The sequence below is a fragment of the Myxocyprinus asiaticus genome, chromosome 2 (genome assembly GCF_019703515.2).
Source record: "Myxocyprinus asiaticus isolate MX2 ecotype Aquarium Trade chromosome 2, UBuf_Myxa_2, whole genome shotgun sequence".
NCBI classification, from domain to species: Eukaryota; Metazoa; Chordata; class Actinopteri; order Cypriniformes; family Catostomidae; genus Myxocyprinus; species Myxocyprinus asiaticus.
The window spans coordinates 29,493,718-29,513,967 of record NC_059345.1 but is presented as its reverse complement, the minus strand read 5'-3'; the positions used below and the strand labels follow the sequence as shown (position 1 = coordinate 29,513,967).

The following is a 20,250-nucleotide window of genomic DNA, read 5'->3' as shown; positions in this document are numbered from 1 at the left end:
CACTCGCATTTGCAACCAAATTTTGCTATGCGACTAAAATATATAGTATATATTTGGCAACTGGCTGGTAAATGTTTAGATTTCACTCACCAGTAATTGTGTAGTATAGTGCGAAGAAATTCAGCACAGAGATCCTTCACTGCATGTTGAGAGTAAAAGTTGTTCCGTGTGTCCATAAACGAGATGCACGTGACCGATCTGTCATTGAATAATGTCTCTTTTAATACCCTTTATGTTCTTTACAGTTAGTTGTTGATAAATAAAAAAATAAAAAATAAAAATATATATATATATATATATGTAATCAGGCATAGCACATATGAGAAAGCCGTTCAAGTTTCTCTTGTTAATATGCATTGATTTAAAGAAGCTCTTTACAGAAATGCTGGGTGTGTTAGAGGCTTTTCCGTTTTTTGCACGTGTTCAACAAATCATTGTAAATACCTGTAAATAGTACAAATTATGCAATACATTTTTTTTTTTACTTTTAACAAAAAATAATATATGCAATATATCATATTTATTGATTTAATTAATGGATTGCTAAAAAGCTAAAATGTGACATAATGAAAAACTAATAAAATATCCTTAGTAAAAATGTTATTTTCGTAATGTTTCTAGTATGAATGTCCCCTGTATAACTGACAACATTAGCTGCAAGAGAATTTCTTTCATATTTAAGCGAAAGGGATATTATATAACTGAAATATTCCGGGCTCGTGAGTGCGCAAAGCGCAGCGCAATGCGCTACAACCGTGAGCAACAACTTATCCAATTTTCGTGAGAGCGCTAATTCTAAGCACAATTTTCGTGTCAGTGCAAAGCACAAATGGGCATGGATGGGAGTGTTTGCGCTATTGTGGGTGTAGGCTTGCAAACTGGGTGTATTGTATGTAAATGAAGTGGCTCAAAGCGCAATTTGCTATTTTCATAAGAATTTGGTCGTTGCGCTAAGACGTTTCAATACCACCTCTTAACTCAGCGAAAAGTCCAAATTCCTGCATTTGCAGTTTGGAGATTTCAACAGCAGGTGGTAATAAAGTTCATGTCAAAATTCTAAAAGTACAGAACATCAAATAATGTCCTTGACGATCACTGTTGAAACCGTTTGTTGAATCAAAAAATTTAGATTTGTGTTAAATTTTCTAGAGGTCATGATTTATTTTTTTCAATTATTATTATTATTTATTTTATTATGTTTAAGTCACTGCAAAAGGGGCTGGTGGAAGGAGAGAGTAAAATCTTTGGATTTGGTATGTTTTTTTTTTTTTTTTTTTTTTGACCCCTTCATTATTTTGATCATATTTTTGTTTCGTTTGAAGTGTAATTTGAATTTGAATTCATGTTTCAATAAATAAAATTTTTCTAAATCAATGTCGACCGGTAGAAGTGAAGTGCATGCCGATTCAATCACTGTTAATCCTAGCCATGATTTGTGTGTCAGTAGATGAAAATGCCCTGTCACCCATAAAATGTAGATGAGTAGGAGGAACAGCTAAAAAAATAGATTCGGAGGAGCGGAGATCACGAATTGGAGTGTAGGGGGTTAAAAGTTCAGAAAAGTATTGAGGGGCCAAACCATGCAAAGCCTTGTAGGTAAGCATGAGAATGTAAAAGTCTACACAAAACTTGACAGGGAGCCAGTGCAAGGACTCCAAAATAGGAGTGATGTGATCACTTGTCCTGGTCTTAGTCAAGATTCTAGCAGCAGAGTTTTGCACAAACTGCAACTTATTTAAGCTAGATTTAGAGACCCCAACAAGTAAAGCATTGCAATAATCAATACGAGAAAATACAAAAGTATTGATCAGTTTTTCAGCCACTGAGAAAGATAACATGGGGCGCAGTCTTGCAATGTTTCTGAGATGGAAGAATGATGTTTTAACAGTATTCTTGACATGAGGATCAAATGTTACATTTGCATCAAATATCACCCCCGAATTTTTCAATTTTGTTTGAAACTCCAGAGCAGAGCCATCCATATTTAAGGCTAAAGAACCAGCTTTATGAAGCTGGTGGGGTGAACCAATGAGCATAACCTCTTGTCTTGTCACTGTTGAGACAAAGAAAATTTAGAGACATCCATTTTTTTATCTTAGTAATACATTGTACAAGAAAGGCGACAGCCACACAATCACCAGGTTTTGAATGGATGTAAATCTGGGTGTCATCTGCGTAAAAATGATAATTAAGACCAAGAGATCTTAAGAGCTGACCAAGGGGAAACATGTAAATGCTAAAAAGGGGCCCAAAATCAATCACTGAGGAACACCACATTTAACCAAACCAACTTTGGACCTACATCCACCCAAGGAAACAAACTGCCGACGATCTGAGAGATAAGACTTGAACCAGTTTAATACAGTATCAGTAACACCAAAGACTGTCTCAAGACGAGTGAGTAAAAGAGAATGATCTACTGTGTCAAAAGTGGCACTGAGAAAAAGAAGGATCAGAATTGAAAGACAGCCAGAGTCCAAAGCTATTAACAAGTCATTTGTGACCTTAACTAATGCCATTTCAGTGCTGTGGAGTTTGCGAAAGCCAGATTGAAGGGGCTCAAAAAGATTGTTTACAGTGAGATGAGTGTATAATTGAGAAGCCACAGTTTGTTCTAAAATTTTTGCAAGGAAGGGAAGATTAGAAATGGGACAAAAAATTGTAAGATTGTCCAAGTCCAAGTTAGTCTTTTTAGGTACAGGGCTTACAGCAGCCATTTTAAATGCTGCTGGCACAACACCAGTGCACAGGGAGTCATTTATTATACTCAAGACAACAGGACACAAAGAGGCGAAACTTGATTTAAACAAACAAGTTGGAATAGGATCAACTATGGAAGTGGCAGCTTTCATTTGTGATACCTCATTACCAAGAGAAACCAGGTTAAGTGAGGAGAAATTTGAGAAAGAGGTGCCAGAGAAATAAGAAATACTAAGAGGAGAAGCAGATGAGACAGGAGTATTAAGAATGCATTTACGAGCATTGTCAATCTTGGTGCTGAAAAAGTCAAGAAATCTATTACAAAGGTGAGTTGAAGCAGGCACAATAGAGGAACTGTTACATATGAGCAATTTGTTAATGGTATGAAACAGTTGTTTGTGATTTCTTTGATTATTGACAATTATCTGAGAAAAATAACATGACCTGGCGGATACAATTTCTGCCTTATATTCATGCAAGTGGTCTTTCCAAGCCTGGTGCTGTACGTTCAGGCCAGAGAGACGCCACCTTCGCTCCATTTTGCGACAAGCTGCCTTCATAGAGCGCAGCTCATCGTTATACCAAGGAGCGGAACGTACAAACGAGACAGACTGTGATTTCATAGGAGCAAATGAGTCCAAGCCAGACAAGAGAATTGTATTTAACATAGAAATGTTGTCCTCCAGAGGGTCAGATGGAGAAAAACAACTTAAAGAAGAGTCAGTAAAGTCAGCGAAATCAGAGAGATCAATAAATTTCCATTTGCGATAATTTACAGAGCGAGAAGAGGAAATGTTAGTGTGTGGGAGTTCCATATTAAAAAAGATAGCCAAATGGTTTGACAGCCCTAAATCAGCTGTGGAAAACTGAGACACAAACAATCCATTTGCAATCACAAGGTCTAATGTGTGACCTTTATTAAGTGGAGCACAGTTCACAAGCTGGTTCAAATCAAAGCACTCCAGTAAGGACAAAAAGTCATTACAGAGTCTTTTATGTCAATATGGATGTTAAAGTCCCCCAGGATAAGAGTTCTCTCAAACTTGAGGCACAGCATAGACAGTAGATCTGCAAACTCTGATAAAAAAAAATCTACATTTGTCTTAGAAGGCCTGTAGACTATGGCAGTAGTGAAGGGTGCAGGGACACTCAGAATGAGACATTCAAAAGAATTAAACTGGGGAATAGCCATGGGACTTATGTTGTATTGTTGATTATGCAGCACAATGATCCCCCCCAGAGGGCTGCGGGAGATCAAACAACCCGTAGCCTGTAGGATTAAGTTCATTAAACAAAAGTCCATCAGAGCCAAGTTTCAGTTAAGCACACAAGGTCAAGTTTTTCTTTGTGATAATATCCGATAAAATCACAGCCTTGTTGTTCACAGAGCGTGCATTAAAAAGCACAGATTTCACCAGACGCGAGGGCACAGAGGATAACGGAGAAAACTCCATGCATTTAAGCGCAGACAGGTTGTTAAAATCAACACCAGTGCACAGCAGTCTATGACCTTTACGCTGAAATATAGGAACACGGGTGGCATAACATGATGAGTGTATAGAACTGCGCCTTGAAGAGCGAAGTATATAGCACTTAGGTCGCAGTATTCCAACAGTTCGGCAAAGTTCATAGGAGTCATTCGCCAAATAATAGTTCCTATTTAGGTTCAGCAATTTGCAAGCGGTGTACCTTAAAGCCATGGAGAGGTAGAGGGCCATAATGTAAGTCCTGGGCAGGGCAACAGGAGGGTTGATTCCCGCTGATAAAAACAGCAGTCCGAAGGATAAAACGTGATTCCGCATTGCAATAGGGTAAGTAACGAGGGGACTTCAAAAGCTCCAAAATCCCACAACCACTCAAAATAAATAGATAAAAATTTAAAAAACAATGAAAAACGGGAGAGAGGAGCGCATTCCCTTTCAACCGGAAGTTGCAGATGTGTTCATAACATAATAAAACAAGGATTCAATAATGATGGGGATAAATTATACTTTATTAAACAAGAAAATAATATGCTTAAATATGCTGTATAACAGTAACAAGAAGTCCGTTTCAGAAGTCATAAATATTAATAAACATGTCAAAGTAACTTCCCCCGACAACTTATCGTGATCACACCCTTTCGCACGTACGATCACACCGGTGTGATTACGCTAGGCTGCGCTCAGATGTGTACGATCAAACTGGTGTGATCTGCATTTGTGCTGCTGTTTACCTGCAAAAGAGGGACAGAAGCGGTTGTCAAAATGAACCAGCTGCTCAAATAGTCTTTTCAACATCACAATATCTTTATTTTTATATGTTATATATGTTACTAACATTAAAACAATCACTAAATAAAAGTTTAAAGGCGTTACGTTGGACCGCACTGTTTTGATGCGGCCATGTTTTCTGACATCAAACAAAGAATATACAAACTAGTCAATCCAACCGAACCTTCTCCCATTCCGTCCGTCACTCATTCTAACCACTTCTGGTGCCGGGAAAGTGGAAGGACTTGGTTTTTAGAACCTTCTATGCTTCTGTCATGAACTCAAAATCCCATGTTGCATTGCATGTAAACAACATGGTGGCGATCACATCTTATCTATAATAATCAATCATTATAAACATCGGGGTCACGTGACGCCATGCAAGGAGCGGACGTGTGAGCAACCAGCTCTGCGCACTTTGCTGAATTTTCGATTATTCTCATGTTATAATCTGGTGAAATTGATACACCCAGTTACACATTTGCCCTTTGTTGCAAAACTTGGCAAAGAAGTCAAAATACTCGGGCTCTGGATACATTAAAAGACACTTACATGTTCAGGATGAAAGCCCCGACAGGCCTACAGACCGGGGACTCGATTTGGTTGGTGCGGCGGGAGAGGAGATCCAGCGTCAGTTGTCCAACATGTCGGTGATTTTGACAAAGATTCTTGCTGACTTGGAGGCTCTCACTGTAATACGTCGATCGATTACGGCGATGGAAACAAAATTATCTGAGTTAGCTACAACAGTGACTGATGTTGAAAAACGAATCGATTTTCTGGAATCTTCGGAGAGGGAATTAACCGCTAATCCGCCAGCGACCAAAGTTGATTTGGAACATCTGCTTGAAAAGCTCGAAGATCTTGAGAATAGAAGCCGCAGGAATAATGTTCGAATTGTTGGAATTCCTGAGCATGAGGAGGGCAGAGATATGGTGAAATTCCTAGACGAGTTTTTCCCGAGTCTGCTCGACATAACAGGCCACAAGCTGGAAATCGAGCGAGCTCACAGAGTGCCGGCTCGGAGATCTGCTGAGGGAGATAGGCCCAGATCGATTCTGGCCAGATTTCTAAGATCATCCGATAAAGATCTTGTGTTGCACCAGGTGAGGAGCAAAGGGAAGCTTTCTTGGAAGAACCATAATGTTTTCTTGTTCCCAGACTTTGCGAGTTCGACGAGAGAAACGAGATCGGTTCAAGGAATGCAAGAAACTCTTACATCAGAAAAAGATCACGTTTGCTCTAATGTTTCCTGCCAAACTGATAATAGAAACGAAGGTCGGTCGCAAAGTATTCACATGTCCAAATCTGGCAATGTCTTTTATAGAATCAATGTCTGAGTAAACCATTGCATGTTTCTCATGTGAGTGGGTCTGACTCGCTGTACTTACTCTTGAGAAAGCTGGGCGACATTTTAGTTTTTTTGCGTTGGCTCCGCCGAGCGGCTGGAGCTTGTTTTGTGAATAACACTTTTCCTTAAAGAAACTTTTGCATTGATGAAAGATTACTTTTGTATTGAAGTTCCCGGACAGATTGAGAGTGGACACTACGGATGACCGCAAAATATCTACATGCTCACACAAAGGATGTCTTTTATAAAGCTGACGGATTGTGTAAGTCATGGTATATACTTTTATGCAGCCTCTGAGTGAATTGACTCGATCATCCGGGGGAACCGGGATGCCGGTTTTGTTTCTTTTTGTATTGGTTCCGCCTAGCGGCTGGAGCTTGTTCTGTTGAATAACACTCCTTTGGAACAGCTGTTGATTCATCTGTTCGTTCTTTGTGCTTATTCCTCCTGCTGGCTGTGGTTTGTTTTGAGTTTTTTTTTTTTAACGAGACGTTGGAATGATTACGTCATCTGTTGAACTCATAACAGCCGGCTCACTGAACATTCGTTTGTCTGACCGAGGAATCTGAACGGTTTTATATCAGCTGGAATTTGTTTTGTGGAAGATCACATCCTTGAGACAGTTCTGTGAATGAATCTACATGTTCTTTGTGTTCATTCTTCCTATTGTCTGGGTTTATTTCACAAAGTATTTTCTGTTATGTAATTAAATTGAGCAATCCGATGGCAAAGTTGTCGTGGGCTCTCGTGGGCGTTCATGGACCTTTTGAATTTAGAGGGATTGTCGCCGGTTGGCGCTTTTCGTGCGCGGGGTTAATGCGCACGTTTTTTTGTTCGGCGGTTGTTTCACTAATGGGGAATGTGGTCTTCATAATTTTGTTTTTGGCACACAATTTATTTTTTCTATTATATCAATACGTCAGTTGTTAATATGAGTGTACTATCTCTCACCACATGGAATGTAAATGGCTTGGGGCACCCCATAAAAAGAAGGAAGGTTATTACTTTTCTTAAACGTAAGAAATATGATATAGTGTTTCTTCAAGAAACACGTCTCTCCCCGCTGAAGCTGAAAAATTGGGGTGGACATGCTTTCTTTAGTGCTGGCTCAAGTAAGAGCAAGGGAGTCATTATATTGATTAATAAACATTTACAATTCAAATATCTCAAACAGATTAAAGATAAATTAGGAAGAGTAATTATTGTTTTAGCTGAAATTCAAGGGCAAAGGTTGATTTAGGCTAATATTTATGCATCTAACGTTGATGATCAGGGCTTTTTTATAAACCTTGAAGGGATGTTGCAAACCGCTGGCACCCCTCATGATATAATATTGGGAGGAGACTTTAATCTTTTGATGGATTCAGTACTTGATCATAGTGAAGCAAAAGTGTGTAAGCCCCCTAGAGCAACACTGACGCTTCACAAGATGTGTAAAAATCTTGGTCTTTCAGATATTTGGAGACTTCTGAACCCATCTGGTAGGGACTATACATTTTTTTCATCAGTCCATAAGATTTATTCTAGAATAGATTTTTTTTTTTATATCCAAATCCCTCATTTCACCTGTTGTTGATTGCTCAATTGGAAATATCTTAGTCTCAGATCACACCCTGGTGAGTTTAGAGGTGATACCACATATAGAGAAAAATAAATCATATAGTTGGCGCCTTAATGTGTCCCTTCTGCAAAATCCTGATTTCCAACAAATGTTAAAGACTGAAATCAATGTTTATATGGAGACCAACTGGTCCTCAGTATCCTCTGTGGGCGTGGCTTGGGAGGCACTTAAGGCGGTTCTTAGGGGTCGGATCATACAGTATGCCTCATTCATCAAAAAATCCAAAGCACGAGAACTTGTGGAGTTGGAAGGAAATATTAAAAGTGCAGAGGCAGAGCTGAAGCGCTGTATGTTAGCTGATGGCCTCAGAGAATTGACCCGATTGAAATATAGATATAATACTATTTGTCGCGGAAAGTGGAGTTTTGGTTATTCAGGGCAAGACAGTCATACTTTGAGTCGGGTGACAAAGCAGGGAAGCTTTTGGCTAGATATATAAAGCAGAGAGAATCTTTTTCTTCCATTCCCTCAGTGAAATCTGCTGGTGGTGAAATGTTTACCTCAGCCATTGATATTAATAATGCCTTTAAAGACTTCTATATTGATCTTTATAGTTCCACATCTTCATCTACTGATGAAGATATTAGAAACTTTGTGGAACCATTAGATCTTCCTCAACTGACGATTGAGCAAAAAAACTCTCTTGATTCTGAGAAAACCTTGCAGGAGCTTGACGAGGTAATTAAGTCCCTACCTACAGGCAAGGCTCCGGGGCCAGATGGTTTTGCCGCAGAATCTTTTAGATCCTATGCTACAGAACCGGCTCCACTTTTGTTAGAAGTTTATACTGAATCATTAAAGAATGGAAAGCTTCCTCCAACCATGACACAAGCCCAGATCAGTCTGATTCTTAAAAAGGACAAAGATCCAAGTGAGTGTAAAAGTTCCCGTCCAATTTCCCTGATCCAACTAGATGTAAAAATATTGTGAAACATTTTGGCTAATCGATTAAGTAAAGTTATGACATCTCTTATACATATAGATCAGGTGGGGTTTATTCGGGGCCGCAGCTCTTCTGATAACATCAGACGTCTCATCAATATCATGTGGTCAGTAGCGAATGATCAATCTCCAATCGCTGCCATCTCACTTGATGCCGAAAAGGCGTTTGATGTGGTAGAATGGGATTATCTTTTTAAGAGTTTAAGGAAATGTACGGGTTCGGGAGTACATTCATTGGTTGGATTAAGTTACTTTATAAACACCCTGTAGCAGCGGTACAAACATATGGATTAATTTCAGATTATTTTACTCTGGATAGGGGCACTTGGCAGGGTTGCCCTCTTTCCCCATTATTGTTCTGTCTTGCCCTGGAACCATTAGCAGCTGCGAGAAGAAAGGAGGATGATTTTCCAGGGGTGACAGCGGGAGGTGTGGCGCATAAGCTTCTGCTTTATCCAGATGATATTTTATTATTTGTCTCTGAACCTACTAGATCTATGCCTTGCCTCCACAGAATTATTAATTCCTTTTCCAAGTTCTCAGGATACAAAGTCAATTGGGCTAAATCCAAAGCTTTGGCTCTGACAGCGTACTGCCCAGTAACGGCTTTTCAGCCGGGCGCCTTTCAGTGGCCCAAACAGGGCATTAAGTATTTGGGGATATTATTCCCAGCAAATTTGTCTGATTTAGTTAGTGTTAATTTTGACCCTTTAATAAAAAGGTTTTCGAGCGATGTCAGCAGGTGGGCTTCATTACATTTATCGATGATTGGGAAGGTTAATGTTATTAAAATTAATTGTATTCCAAAATTTAATTACCTGCTACAGTCTCTCCCTGTAGATGTCCCCCTCTCTTATTTCAAGCAATTTGATAGCATAGCGAAGTCCTTCATTTGGAATGGTAAACGTCCCAGATTGCATTTTAATAAGTTACATAGGCCGATAAACAAAGGAGGGCTAGGCCTACCCAAGATTTTGTTTTATTACTATGCGTTCAGTCTCAGACATTTGGCTCATTGGTCACTTCCACCTGAGAGAGCCCCTCCCTGGTTTGTAACTGAACAGGCAGTTCTTGCCCCTATTTCGCCGTTACAAAGCATCTCTATCAAACTAATTGGAAAAGTTAAGTTACACCCATTATTTCGCATTTACACTCAGTATGGACTAAAGTGTCCAGATTGTTTAAATTGGACACTTATTTCAATGTTGCCTCATGTATATGGCAGAACCAAGATTACGTATTGGCAAGTCCCCTTTCTGCTGGCCAGAGTGGATTGTGAGGGGGGTTGCTGCACTCGGTGACCTATATGAAAGTGGAGTGTTGAGATCATTTGAAAACTTGGTCCAACATTTTGGGATCCCCAGACCTCAGTTTTATAGATATTTACTATTGCGCCATCTACTTCGTACTATTTTTGGGAGTAGCACACATCCCCCTATGGAGGCAGATGCTTTGCGTGAGGTGATTGCGGCTTTTTTGAAAAGGTCATGAGGCATCAGTGTATTACTCCCTGTTAATTCAGAGTCTGGGGGACAGAGCCTTAACTTCTATTAAGAGATAGATTTGGATTTGGTTTTGGAGGATGGAGTGTGGACTAAGATTCTGAAAAATGTCAAGTCTGTATCTAGAGATGCAAGTTCACATTATTCAGTTCAAGATTTTACATAGATTCTATTGGACCCCCTCTAGACTGTATAGGCTTGGTCTTAAAGACACACCTACCTGCTGGCGATGCCAATCAGAGGATGGAGATATAACCCATGTTTTTTGGAGGTGCGTTGAGATCCAGGGGTTTTGGTTGAGAGTTCAGAATTTTGTATGTGAGGTCTTGGGCACTTGGGTTTCATTTTGCCCCAGACTCTGTATTTTGGGAGATGGGGCAGAAATTAATGTGGAGAATAAACGTGGAGGATTGGGTTCTGACCTGTGTTATGGTCGCCAGGCGGGTGATTTTGAGGGGTTGGAAGTTGGTTGGAGCACCCCCGTTTCAGGAATGGTGCTCGGAGATGGGGAGAGTGGCGGCCTTAGAGGAGGGGTCTTATAGAAGACTGGAGAATCCGGATCTGTTTGTGGGAAAATGGGGTGGATATTTAGCATTCTTGGAGGGTTCTCGGGTGGAATAGTGGAGAGAGAGGGGTAACTGTCAGTGTGTGTGTTTTTTATATTTGTAGATATATGTATTTTTATTATTATTATCTTTTTTCCTCTTTTAGTTGTTTGGTTTTTGTTTTTGTATTCTTCTATATGTGTTCATCTAAGACCACAGAGATGTTTGTTGAGGGTTGGGGAGGAGGAGGGGTGGTAGTGGGTGTTAAAGTTGATTTTGTGTATTTATAATTATGTTTTGTTTTCCTGTGTTTAATAAATAAAAATGTTAATCGTAAAAAAAAAAAAAAATCATTATAAACATCTAAAAACCACATTAAATGCTTGATAATATATAACCTGACCTTCAGTGCACCCGTTGTGATATAATCTGTCCTCCGGTGCATTTGCTGTGAAGTGTTAGGTAAGATTTTTTTAATTACAGTACACATTAAAGAACTCACGCTGGGGGGGCCATCAGTACAGGAAAAACTCGCGTGTGAAAAGGTTAACACATGAGTAATGTTCAATTCATAAAAGCATGACAACCAATATTAGCTTCAACAACCCTACCAGAAAACATATTCAAGCATTATAGCAGGTAAACATCTTTGGCAAACAGATAACAGATAAACATCCAGACTGCTGGGAGACTGTCCTGAACTGTGTGACTGTGACTGACTGACTGAACTGAAAGTAGTTTCTTCCTGTGTTTACGGACATGACGTAATGACGAACGACATAATCCAGCGATTTTGCAGCAAATCCGACCCGACAGCTCAAACTACAAATAATTTTTGTAGGCTTACTGTAGTAAATCGGGGTAAGGTAAGAACACTGTTTTGAAAACGGATTGTTTATGTACTCAATAATGGCAGTTTGTTCATTTTTAACCAAAAAATCATACATAGTGCAGCTTTATTTTATTAAAATTGTTTTCAAATCACGATTCATTGGCAAACTGTTTTGAATCAAAAAAAAAATTTTTTAAATCAGTATCCAGTAAATACAAGCACTTAGAAAGCATGGAAAATTTTAATAAGCATATTTTATTCCACACAAACCAATGTCTTCTGAACAAATCATCTTGGATTCTTGTATACATATGTGTAAGTTATGATCTGTATGTGTGTCCTCAGGTTCTTACTGAACCCCTCAGCCTGTCTGGAAGAGCACTTGCTGCAGTTTAAGTTTTTGGGTATTCTGATGGGAGTGGCCATCCGCACTAAGAAGCCTCTAGATTTGCACCTGGCTCCAATGGTGTGGAAGCAGCTGTGCTGTATTCCTCTAATCCTTGAGGACCTGGAGGAGGTGGACCTGCTCTATGTGCAGACCCTCAACAGCATCCTGCACCTGGAGGACAGTGGCATCACCGAGCAGAACTTCCATGAGGTGCAGAAAGACACCCACAAAATACTCACAATACACCGAGTTGAACAAAGTTAAGCGTAGTATCTAAATAGATGTTTTACTCTAATAGGACACCATAATTAACTAGATAGTTTATCTTGACAAACCTTTGATGTTGGCTTGACAAAGGCTTGTCTGAAATTTTTAACTAGTTTTAAAAGTGTTAGCTTTGGTGGTTATACAGACATTACAGTAAGACAAACAACCAACTAGCTAGATATAGTCAGATAAAGGCTGTGTCTGGTTTGGAAGGCTGCGTCCTCCAGAGGTCGCATTTGTCGGCCGCATACGTCATTGTTTCAGAAAAGCGAGTAAGACACTTCGAATGCAACGTTCTTTCATGGGAATTTGTAGGATGCATGAGGTGTATCCTTCGTGGGCACTCACAACCCACAATTCTTTGCTTCAACGGAAATGTCTAAAAACAATAAGCCAATTTGCCCATAAATATGATGTTCAAATGCAAGTAATGTTAATTCCCAAGATGAAGTACCTCAGTAGATGGGTGCAGAGTATATAATATGTATAATTATATTAATATATAATTAAAATAAAGTATTAGACTAAAAGTACACCTGTAAAATCTATTTTATTTTCTCTTTACATCATTATAACTCTCCTAAAATGTACCTCATACATTCCCTTCCAAATGGACTTTGTTCCCTTCTCACTCAAAGCGCTCGCGCTTGTTAAAGAGTGGCGTGCTGTCATAGCAACCATGATACGTTCCGTTTCCGTTTGTCCTATGAAGACCGTCTCGTTTAAACGAGACTTGTTTAAAGGAAGACAGTCGGTATACTGCAGCCTTCAAAGGACGCGTCCTACATAGCACACAGCCTTCCAAACGAGACACTGCTATACTGTATATAGAGAGAGAGAGCTTAAAGGAATATTCTGGGTTCAATACAAGTTAAGATCAGTCGACAGCATTTGTGGCATAATACTGATTACCTCAAAAATAATTTTTACTTGCCCCTCCTTAAAAAAAAAAATCTGGGTTACTGTGAGGCACTTACAATGGAAGTGAATGGGGCCAATCCATAAACGTTAAAATACTCACTGTTTCAAAAGTATAACCACAAGGCATAAACAATATGTGTGTTAACGTGATTTTAGTGTGATGAAATCACTTACGAACCTTTTCTGTGTAAAGTTATAGCCAATTTTACAACTTCGTTGCTATGACGATGTTATGTCAACAAAACCTAAAACGATTGTAAAAATGACGATTTAAACAACCTTGCAGCTCAAATAATACATGAGTTTTAACAGAAGAATTAATGCAAGGTCTTTTATAAAATCTTAAGGGTTTGTTTACATTTGAATTTTCAAGCGTTACGTTTGCACATTAAAACATTTTGTCAATGTTAGTCTATGGGTGTGTTATTTATTTTTATTGTCTCTTGTGTGAAAACCACAAGTCCACTAAGTTAGAAAGGACATAGCACACTATTCCAGAACAGTCTGAAGGTCTCTGCCAAGTTTTGGTGGATGAAGCTTTAAAGCTCCAGGTGGTGTCAGTGTTTGGTCTTGGTTTAGGAATTTTGAAAAAAATCCTAAACAAAGTTTGTAGAGTAACAGTATGTTGGCTTCGTCAAGCCAGTATAATTTCACAGTCAGATGGATTCAAATTTTGTATTTCTATTCTAGAGAATAGACTTTATCAGCATTGTTTTCAATAAAATAAATTTAGTCTATTATCTAGTGTACCCGAGATGCAGTGGACATAGGCAGCTTAAAGTGTTTATGGAAATGTTTCCCAATTGGTCAGTTTGTTTTACTATGTTCATTTGACAAAGACATTATTTTTTTTAATAGATGATTCCTCTGGATTCATTTGTTGGTCAAAGCGCTGATGGAAAAATGGTTGCCATCATCCCAGGTGGAAACAGCATACCGCTGACCTTTTCCAATAGGAGGGAGTATGTAGAGCGTGCCATTGAGTATCGCCTCCATGAAATAGATCGGCAGGTTTGTTTGAGCCAATAGTTTCACGATTTGTTTCTTGTGAGTGTATCCTCACACCCACTGTTCCCACACCTACTATTTTAACTACTTGTCATTTGATCCATTTGTGACACATTTCTTTCATTATGGTGTCATCTGTATGTGCATGTTAGGTGGCGGCAGTGCGAGAGGGCATGTCCTGGATCGTGTCTGTTCCGTTGCTCTCCTTATTAACAGCTCGACAGCTGGAGCAGATGGTGTGCGGGCTGCCTGAGATCAGCGTGGAGGTTCTAAAGAAGGTGGTTCGTTACAGGGAGGTGGACGAGCAGCAGCAGCTGGTGCAGTGGTTCTGGCAAACGCTAGATGAGTTCTCCAATGAGGAGCGAGTGCTCTTCATGCGCTTCGTCTCTGGACGCTCTCGTCTGCCGGCCAACACTGCAGACATTTCTCAGCGGTTCCAGATCATGAAGGTGGACCGGGTAAGCAAGCGTGTGTGTGTGGGTATTTGTAAATATGGACTTGTATGCTTATGTATATTTACTAATGTGTCACTCGCTTGTCTTTCACAGCCATATGACAGTCTTCCCACCTCTCAGACCTGCTTCTTCCAGCTCCGCCTCCCACCTTACTCTAGTCAGTCGGTAATGGCAGAGCGGCTGCGTTATGCTATTTATAACTGCCGTTCTATTGATATGGACAACTATATGCTGTCCCGCAATGTGGACAATGCAGAAGGGTCGGATACAGATTACTGACCCTTCCCCCCACATGCACATGTAAACACACAAAGTGTATGTGCTGTGTAGGACTGTTTATGATTAGGTACAGGCTTTTATGATTTTTTATGATTAATACATCTTAAAAGCATAATCCAGTTTTTATTTTCACCTTTTGTTTCATAGCAGTTAAGATAAACTTGGGTGGGCCACACAATCTGTTCACACACACACGTGTGCTTTATGTATATTCCTTCAGTCTTTCTCCACTATTCATCTTTGGCTCTGCCTTTTTTTCAGGATATTCTGCATGAAAGATTAATTTAAAAAAATGTATAGAATAATGATAAAAAAAAAAAATTGTACATTGTGTATAATGCTTCATTAGGAAATTGTTTTACATGAGTATCTGTATTTATTTGAATTTTTTCAACTGCAGACACCAGGTTTCTTATGGCAGACATGCAATAAATGTTTCACTCTAAAACTTCCCGCTAAATCATCAGGGTCAAACAAATACAAAGGTCTGAAGAGGGGGATCAATGAATGACTGAGTCACCTTTAGATGCTGTAAATTTAGGCTCTTTTAGCTTGTGTTTTTTTTTTTTAGAAATTACACATTTTTAAGCACCCAAGTTGGACCTCTTTTCAGAAAATAAGCCTTGTGGGAAAGGGTAAGGGTTAATTGATCGTGATTTAGTACACACCAGGAATGATTTTCTTGCTGCTTCACAAACAGTTCCTGTGGAGAAAGGAAAATAACCCTCAAGTTCCTCCTCCATATGCAGAACAGGAATGCATGTGTTCATGCAAGAAAGACTGAGGATTTGATCTCAATCTACTTTAATAAAAATGGAAATTTCATATAGCATGTGACATCTGAAGAGATACCACTGACCCACCTATGTAATTAATATCATTCAGAAGTTCCTGTACAAAGTAGTTTCAATGCATTTGAGTACCAAGTGGTTAAAAATATATGGCAAAACAAGACTGCTGCCCTAGGAAGAGATGAAAAGGGTCTTGAAAACATGTGTGCAAAAAAAGGAGACAAAAATTACAAACATTAATTGGATAATACAATGCTGCACTCCAGGGTTTGAGAATTAAAGGTGACTAATGCTTTGTAAGATTTTTTTTCCAAGACTGCTGAGGGGAGAGAAAAGTTCATTTTGAGCCTCATTTGTCAATTAAAACGTGATAAAAGCAAACATGACTGGAGGCACAAGAGGAAGAAAAAACAAAAACATTTCAAAGTCAGCCCTATATAAGGCCTCTTTCAAAACCCGCTACAGAAGTGAGAATCACAAGAATGCAGCTCTAGACATATTTACAGAATTCTTCAGTATAACACTCACACACACTTTGTTTTCCCTGTCTCGCACTTTCTAACACACAGAACAAAAAATATAAGAGGAGGTAATTACAGAGAGTGCCAGATCTGCAGATGTAAAAATTTCTGTTATTAGGCAACAATTATTTTGCAGACTTCCCAGACAATAATCCTCCCAGTTAAAAGAGTCCAGGGCTGCTGGCCATGTTGAACTATTGGCCCTGTGAGCCTGTTTTTGGAGAAAGTCCTGTTTGGAGCTGATGGGTTATCTAGGCCTGTGATTGGCCAGCAAGAAGTCTTTATCTTTACAGGTGAGACAGAGTTTGAGGTTCCTCAAAGATCCCCCAGCACACAAGTATGCCCAGACTGCCATGACAGACAGTATGATGTAGGTTGGAATCAGACTCCCCTGATAATTTGGGTTCACAAATGTCTAAAACATACAATAAAAAGAGCCATCAGATCAAAGGAACTTAGTGCTCGCAGTCAACTGAATCAATAAAAAGGTATGTAAAGCTGAATGCAGTGTATTGAGTGCGTGATCAGAGTTAGTCAGATCCTGGTGTCTAATGAAAGACTGTTTCTACACTTTTGAGTAAAGCATAACTGCATGATGTTTTTGCTTACCAGGCATGATACTAGTAGATGACTGATGACCACCACTCCAAGAGCCCACCATCTCTGTGTCTCGCATGCCTCAAAGAAAACAACACCCCAGAACATGTGCAGCAAAATAATGGCCAGTGTCATAAATGCTGTGGAGACACACAGAGCAAAATGTAAAACTTTGGAGCCACACTGAATTTGATTATCTGGGTTTAAACAGAAATTTCCATCTAATTACCTGAGGATATAAAATAATGTTGAGGGTCGCCATGGATGCCAACAGTTCCAGGGCCCAGAGAGTCAGACAGTATGTTGACCACAGAGAATGCTCCACTCATAAACCCAAAGCCAAGACCAGACACTGCAAATCAGTCACAAATTGATATACAGTCAAAATAACATTAGTTGTTCACATTAATTACCCGGACAAAAGCATGACGTATACCATAGGCTAGCTGCCGCATGGAGATGGGCATGGTGTCCTCTTGACTGAGTGTCAATAGGCCATCATTTGCTTTCCTGTGTGAGAGATGCAATAACAGAATTGAACAACCCTCTGTGTGACACTGCAGAAAGCTTTCCTTCAAAATATCAATGTGAATCGCAATCAAGTTAAAGCACAATTCTGGCATTTTTACGTGTTATAGAATGTTAAATTCTTACTTCAGCAACTTGTAGTAACCAAATCTGAAAACCTCTTGAAGCAACACAGAGAGCACCACTCCAAAAATAAGCAGTCCTCTCTGCTGAGTTGCACTGTTCTTGTTGCTGATCTGAACTGTGATGAACCACACAAGAGAGGACAGCAGCACAGACACCAGCCAGAAAAATGCCCTAGAACAAACACAATCATGTTACACATGTTTTACATATTGCAGATGGGTCAAAGACATGAAGCTCATTTATTTTATTGGTCTGGATCTATTCAGTTACATTCAAAAAATTTGTTGAATACATGTGAAAGTCACTTTGATAATTTTTTCTGGAGCTTAGTCTTAAGTGTATATAAGTGGTTTAATTTTCCAGAGACAGTAAAAAAAAAAAAAAAAAAAAAACTCTTAACAGCTGAGAAAAAAAAAGGTTGGTATAAGTAGTTTGGAAAATTATTTATTTAAAAAAAAAAAAGTTATCTTAATATACAATAATATCTGAAACACTTTTGTCCATATATATGTATGTACCATTTTAGGCAATCATGACATGAAATTTTTTTTTTTGACTTTTTGTTCAGATGAAATGGACCAACCATATTCGTAATTCAAAATTTCACACTTTTTGTAGGTTTTTTTTTTTTACCTGGAAGATTATTTTACTACATTTAAGGTGCAAGGAAAGTATTTTAATAGCTTTCACTTGACATTTTTCCATTTAATTTTTTTTTTTTTCTTTTTGCTGAAAACGCTAAAAACTTATTTTCAAACATTTATAAATCTGACATGCACACAAAGCTTATGTTTCTACGAACTTGACATGTAACCACATTAATCTAGTAAAAAAAAAAAAAAAAAATCACAAACAATGTTTGTCAATGACCCAAATTACACTGGTTTAGATGTTTGTTTAGATTGGAAACTGTCACATAATTCATAACTAGCCTAAAACATGGTAAGGTTCATTTTGAGAAAAAGTTCATTAAAAATCAGGTCCATCTTTATTCTCTCCATATCAATCACTTTTCACATTTAAAGGTGAAGTTCAAACAAAAATTAAAAATTTCTCATCATTTACTCAACCTAACGCCATCCCAGATGTGTATGACTTCTGCAGAACACAAATGACGATTTTTAGAAGAATATTTCAGCTCTGTAGGTCCATACAGTGGAAGTGAATGGTGACCAAAACTCTGAAGCTCCAAAAAGCACATAAAGGCAGCATAAAAGTAATTCATAAGACTCCAATGGTTTGATCCATGTCTTCTTAAGTGATCTAATTGGTTTTGCATGAGAACAGACCAAAATAAAACTCCTTTTTCACTGTACATCTTGCCATTATAATCTCTAGGCACAATCATGATTTCAAGCTCGGTTACACTTCCTAGTGCTTGACGCATGCACAGAGTGCTAGATGGCGCTAGGAACTGTTATCGAGTTAAAAATCATGATCCCCAAAGAGACTGCTGATGTCAAGGTTTATAGTGAAAAAGGAGTTAAATTTTGGTCTGTTGTCACCAAAAAAAAAAAAACATTTGGATCGTTTCAGAAGACATGGATTAAACCACTGGAGTTTTATGGATTGTTTATGCTGCCTCTATCTGCTTTTTGTAGCTTCAAAGTTCTGGTCACCATTCACTTGTATTGTATGGACCTACAGAGCTGAAATATTCCTCTAAAAATCTTCATTTGTGTTCTGCAGAAGAAAGAAAGTCACACACATCTGGGATGGCATGAGGATGAGTAAATCATGAGAATATTTTCAGTTTTGGGTGAACTATCCCTTTAAGTTATCTAGATGTAAAAACCTGGACAGCTGAGAACTGAGCTATGGCGTCAGTATTACAATAGTAACAAAATTACAAATTAATCCCCTTTGGTGAAAATAAATGAAAATTTGCCCCGGGGCATTTGCTAGTCATAATCCGCCCCTGCGTGACACTTGCTCCCTCTTTGATTTCCTGCTGAAGGCGTTTCATCATTCCTTGGCTTGTTTGATTTTTCCATTCTCAAAACTTCTCTACAGTTGCATTGACAATCGTGTGATAAAGTTTGCCCTGTTATGAAATCATAATATTTAAAGACCCAAATTTAACCTAGCCACCCGATATAAAGAGCAGTTCTAAACCCAGATTAACTGCTGTATCACGGGGCTTCAAACCCCCACACGAGAGAGAAAAGCAACACATCTGCCCTGATACATACCCTGCAATGAGGAAGATCACACGGAGCGGATCCCGGGCGATTGTAAAGAGGAACAAAGCGATGGCCGGGCCGAAAGCGATGAACGTACAGCCGAAAAACACCGCCACTGTCATGATTGAGCTCGGCTAACCTGCTAATTCACTCTATTCCGGCCACTTCACTCAGATAGGCAATCAACACTATTCACCCATGAGCAGGAGACCATGCGGTTGTCAGTCGGTTATTATGAGCAACATGAATGAAGAGTTATTGAGGCGTTTGTGCCTTTTTTCTTCGAAATAGGTTGAGTGGATTCAGCGATACGCTTGATGCTCCGCAACACAACGGCTAGGCTTACTTCCGGTTTCAAGTCACGTGACTACGTTTCGATAACATTATTATACATTTTTCCTTCTTACCAGGTAATTTATTTAATTAATTTAACAGTAAATA

At 39.0% G+C, this 20,250-nt stretch overlaps 2 protein-coding genes across 11 annotated transcripts in view; one reads left to right on the top strand and one right to left on the bottom strand.

The window, feature by feature from the left end:
* LOC127413792 (probable E3 ubiquitin-protein ligase HERC1) overlaps nucleotides 1-15,511 on the top strand; it is an 88,171-nt gene extending 72,660 nt beyond the window's left edge. For all 10 annotated transcript variants that reach the window (XM_051651247.1, XM_051651237.1, XM_051651216.1 and 7 more), the window contains 4 exons: nucleotides 12,091-12,343; nucleotides 14,180-14,332; nucleotides 14,482-14,787; nucleotides 14,878-15,511. In XM_051651247.1, the coding sequence (XP_051507207.1) occupies nucleotides 12,091-12,343; nucleotides 14,180-14,332; nucleotides 14,482-14,787; nucleotides 14,878-15,063 (898 nt within the window). In that variant the 3' untranslated portion in view covers nucleotides 15,064-15,511. The remainder of the gene's footprint in view (nucleotides 1-12,090; nucleotides 12,344-14,179; nucleotides 14,333-14,481; nucleotides 14,788-14,877) is intronic.
* On the bottom strand, nucleotides 15,417-20,156 carry LOC127413912 (gamma-secretase subunit Aph-1b-like). Its single transcript, XM_051651484.1, has 6 exons — nucleotides 19,819-20,156; nucleotides 17,627-17,797; nucleotides 17,409-17,482; nucleotides 17,202-17,324; nucleotides 16,985-17,112; nucleotides 15,417-16,790 (listed from the first exon to the last, which is right to left on the bottom strand). Exons 1-6 carry the CDS (start codon nucleotides 19,929-19,931, stop codon nucleotides 16,623-16,625), a joined length of 777 nt encoding a protein of 258 aa, XP_051507444.1. The 5' UTR covers nucleotides 19,932-20,156; the 3' UTR covers nucleotides 15,417-16,622.
* Nucleotides 20,157-20,250: the final 94 nt, after the last annotated feature.